This window comes from Chionomys nivalis, chromosome 4 (genome assembly GCF_950005125.1).
Source record: "Chionomys nivalis chromosome 4, mChiNiv1.1, whole genome shotgun sequence".
NCBI classification, from domain to species: Eukaryota; Metazoa; Chordata; class Mammalia; order Rodentia; family Cricetidae; genus Chionomys; species Chionomys nivalis.
In genome coordinates this window covers 15,234,768-15,239,016 of record NC_080089.1, presented here as the reverse complement: position 1 = coordinate 15,239,016, position 4,249 = coordinate 15,234,768, and the positions used below count along the sequence as shown (strand labels likewise).

General features: G+C 52.4%; 1 protein-coding gene across 2 annotated transcripts; it reads left to right on the top strand.

Annotated features, from left to right (window-relative positions):
• The first annotated feature begins 1,146 nt into the window (after positions 1-1,146).
• Izumo1r (IZUMO1 receptor, JUNO) lies at positions 1,147-3,274 on the top strand. Of its 2 annotated transcripts, none has more exons than XM_057768628.1 (4): positions 1,147-1,284; positions 1,879-2,067; positions 2,726-2,861; positions 2,998-3,274. In XM_057768628.1, the coding sequence occupies exons 1-4, from the start codon at positions 1,147-1,149 to the stop codon at positions 3,264-3,266; spliced, it is 732 nt and encodes a 243-aa protein (XP_057624611.1). In that variant the 3' UTR covers positions 3,267-3,274. The 2 variants fall into 2 exon arrangements, with proteins under 2 accessions (XP_057624611.1, XP_057624612.1); XM_057768629.1 differs by having other exon boundaries at positions 1,879-2,082.
• The last annotated feature ends 975 nt before the right edge of the window (positions 3,275-4,249 follow it).

The window sequence follows — 4,249 nt, the reverse complement described above, 5'->3', positions numbered from 1 at the left end:
AACTGAAGAGGGATATAAAGGCAGCGGGTGGTGAGGCCTCAGCCTGCACCGGGAGAGCCCTGCCTTGAATGTGAGTGTAAAAAGAATGCCCAAAGGGCTGGAGTCTCCCCTCCATCTTCCCTTCCTGGTCTTTGAGAATTTTTGTTCTCTTTGCAAACTTGGAGCTGACGCTGTGGGGGAGAAGAGTCTTGGATTTAGAATTGAGAATGGGTTCCTCAGTAAAGTCTGGGTCGCCAATCCCTAGGATGTCTGGGGTACTCAACTCAGGCTAGACTGCCTATGTCTAGGGCAGGTTTCCACTAGACCTAGGGGACAGAAAGAGGAGCTGCGAGGTCCCGTGTGGGTGAGCTGAATGGTGCATTCCTGAAGCAGGGTGCTCCTTGGCTACAGCAGAGAGGAATCTCCCTGTCCATCCCCCATCCCTCTACGTTGCTAATACACCCCAGAAGAGAACTGGGAATGAAATATGATAGCAGAATTCCCAGCACTGGCTGGCCCCAGCCTGATGCTTAGGGAAGCATTGAGATAGATGGGGCTGGTTGAAGTGAGCTTCTGCTCTGAGGAAAGGGCTCTAGTTGAAGGGACAGGGTGGGGATAAGCTACTCTTAGGAGCTGTGGGCCTGGTGTGTGCCCTTCCTAGGGAATAGAAGTAGGATTGGCACTTGATGGCTTAGGCTTGCGTTGGCCGCCCCACCGTGTTCTTTGGTCACAAGGAGAATCTGCTTGCTTACTGGGGACTGGTACTTGGCCAACAGACTGGCTGTGGGCTGGGATCAAAGCTCTAGACTCCCAGTCCATACATCACTGAGTTAGCAGAGCTGTATCTAAGTGTAGAAGGGCTTGGAGCCGTTACCTACCTGCCCTCCTCTTCAGAGATTTTTTTTTTTTCCCGTTTTCTTTTCTTTGCCCTGTTGCTGGTTTGGTTTCTGCATCTCTGCAATGGTTGGTAGTGGGTATCAGATCCAGGTATGATTTCACCTGCCCTGACATTCTATAATGCTGCTCTACACAGAAAGTTCTAAGAGCAGCCAGAATGTTCCAGCGACCTAAGGAAGCCTTGGCGCCCCCACGCCATCTTTAGTGCCTGGTGTTTTGGAGGGATTGGGATGGCTGTCCTCTATCACAGGCTTTTCTCTGCAGCAGGCCATGGCACAATGGTGGCAAATCCTCTTGGGATTGTGGACGGTCATGCCCACCTCGTCAGGGGACAAGCCAGTCAACATCTGCATGAATGCCAAGCACCACAAGCGAGAGCCTGGCCCAGAAGACAAGCTCTACTTGGAGGTACAGGGACAGGAGATGGCCCAGGGGTGGCTTCTTAGGTTTATGAAAGAAGGAATACAGGCAAGGTGGTCCCTGTACTCCATCAGCCCTGATCATCTGGTTCCTTAGTCTGGATTTCTTTCCTGAGCTGCTCTGGTCACTTGGGAAACAGGTCATGCGGTGATCCCAGAAGCCCTGTTGACCAACCAAGGGTCAGTGCAAGCCTTCCTGCCAACGTGTCCTGGCTAGACACAGGACTTAGTGTGTGTCCTGGTCGGTCTCCTAAAGACAAAACAGGGCTATGGGAAGAGGAATGTTCCTTCTACCCATCATCATAACCAGGTTCCTGACTCTCCATGGGACTTCTTTCTGTTTGCTTTCCTGGATTTATTTCCTCCCTGGAGCTGACATCAGGAAGCTATGTTCTGTGGCAGGTAGACAAAGCAGAAGAGGTCAGTGGTCAGATGCCTCCTGTTCTTCAGGGCCATGTTGACAGATACCAGAGTCCCTGCTCTACAGAGGTGTTCAAGATGTCCCTTCTCCTGACACCTTCTGCCCAAGGCCCTCAACCTCCACCTCTTACCCACTGCCTGCCGCTTCTTCCTCCATCTCCAGTGCGTTCCCTGGAAGGACAATGCCTGCTGCACGCTCACCACAAGCTGGGAAGCCCACCTGGATGAGTCCTTGCTCTTTAACTTCAGCATGATGCACTGTGGACTGCTGACCCCCATATGTCACAAGCACTTCATCCAGGCCATCTGCTTTCATGAGTGTTCCCCCAACCTGGGGCCTTGGATCCAGCCGGTGAGCAGGCGGGAGGCAGACCCGTGCAATTCCCTTCCATTCATCCTAGGCGAGTAGGACTAGGAGATAAGAGCAGAGCCAGAGGCCTGGGAAAGGGATGAAGAGGGAGCTGCCTCTGTCCCTGGAGGATAGCATGGGGACACTGTCTGATGTGGGCAATAGGATGAGATGCACCTGAGTGTGACTTCCAATCCCTACTTACACACTGGATAGCCGGGGACAAATAGCCACTCAGCTTCACAGTTCTCATTTAAATAATAATAATAATAATAAATACCTCAGACTAGGAGATGGCTCTGTCAGTAGAGCACTTGCCACACGAGCGTGAGGACCCGAGTTCAATCCTCGGACCCCATATAAAAAACTAGGTGTGGAGGTGAGCTGTTGTAATCTCAGCACTCCAGAGGCAGAGGCAGGTGGGTCCCCGGGCTTGCTGCCAGCCAACCTAGCCTGCTTGGTGAGCTCTGGGAGTGAGAGACACCGTCTCTAAGCCAACGGGGACGGGCCCTGAATAACAGCACTGGAGACTATCCTCTGGCCTCCACTCAGACACACACACCTGCACGTCCAGAATGCGCACACGTGCACAAGAGAAAGAATAATACGCAAGGACCGTATAAAGGATTAGCTATCTCCGCCTCTCTCTTCCTGCACCCAGGTGGCCCCGAACAGGCAAGAAGAACGGGTTTGGGGCGCGCCACTGTGCTGGGAGGATTGTGAGGAGTGGTGGAAAGACTGCAGCTCATCTTTCACTTGCAAATCCAACTGGCATAGTGGCTGGGACTGGAGTCAGGGTAAGTGGACTGACTGGGTCCTTGGGGGCCATCAACCTGGGTGAGGATGCAAGCCTTCTTCTATCCCCCCATGATGATGGGGACATGGAAGAGAAGGGACAATGGGAAGTGAGGAAACCATCCTCAACCCCTACAGGGAAAAACCGCTGCCCGGTACAGGCGCCCTGCCGCCCTTTCTCGGATGTATTCCCCACCCCCACTGATCTGTGTGAGAAGATCTGGGGCAACACATTCAAGGCCAGTTCTGAGCACAGGAAGAGCGGCCGGTGTCTGCAGAAGTGGTTTGAGCCCACCCAGGGCAACCCTAACGTGGAAGTGGCCCTCCACTTTGCCGGCTCTGCCTCAGCCCGGGAGCTGTCTTACAGCCTCTCAGCCTTCTCTCTGTACCTGCTGCTCCATTCCTGAGGGTCCCCTCTCCTACCCACATCCCTTGATCCTGCCTGGTCCTGGCCATGTCCTTCCTCAGACTGTTCCGGGTGAGAGCAGGCTGGTGCCTGAACTTCCCGTGCATCCAGGGTCCCCTTCACTGCTTGGCTCTGCCTCCACTGGCCAGGACGGCTACTGGTATCCAGCAGTCTAAGGTGACTGGTTTTCCCTGCCTTTAGGAAAGGTACTACTAAAGGACTTCCCGCACTTCTCACCATGTCCACACCCATGCTGTTTGCCACACAACAGGCAATACTGACAGCCAAGTGACCTGTCCTGCTGTGGCACCATCAGTAAAATGACAGGGAAACTCTCCATTCCATGTGTCACTCTGTTCCAGTCCCATGAGTACAAACCCAAGATCTATAAAGAGGGAGCTGATTTGTCCTCAGTAAGATTTTAATTTGATTACTAATTTCCTTGATTATTAATGGGGTAAGGATTTTTAAAATATTAATTGGTCATTTGGAATGTTTCTCTGTCACACTGTGTGTGTGTGTGTTCATCCCTTCCCTCTGTCTCTCCCCCTCCCTTTTCTTGAAAAATACTCTCATGTATCCCAGGTTAGCCTAGAACTCAAGGATGACATTAAACTTCTGGTCTTCTTGCATCCCACCGTCCAATTGCTGGGATTGTGCACATATGCCACCACCCCTGGTTTCATGCTGTGCTGGAGAGCTAACCCAGGGTTCTGCACAGGCTAGGCAAGCACTCTACCAGCTGAGCCACATTCCAGCCCCTCCTCCTCTTCCTCCACAGTCACAGCATTCTAGTCTTGAACTTTGGACCCTTGAGCTCTGTCTAAGCTGACTTTTCCACTGTTATTGTCCTTTCCCCCAGTTGAGAACCGAACCTAGGGTCTTACGCTTGCTAGGCACACACAAGATCTTTCCGCTTGCTCTGGAACATTTGGTAATTCTTTTGGTCTTTGTGTAACACAGATTTGACTTCTCCCCCATGGA

What these genes read in the sequence shown, in the direction of transcription:
- Izumo1r (XM_057768629.1), top strand. Translation starts at nt 1,147, where the DNA reads ATGGCACAATGGTGGCAAATCCTCTTGGGATTGTGGACGGTCATGCCC. An exon ending in AAGACAAGCTCTACTTGGAG is followed by an intron (nt 1,285 to 1,878) that starts GTACAGGGACAG and finishes CTCCATCTCCAG; the next exon opens with TGCGTTCCCTGGAAGGACAA. An exon ending in AGCCGGTGAGCAGGCGGGAG is followed by an intron (nt 2,083 to 2,725) that starts GCAGACCCGTGC and finishes TCCTGCACCCAG; the next exon opens with GTGGCCCCGAACAGGCAAGA.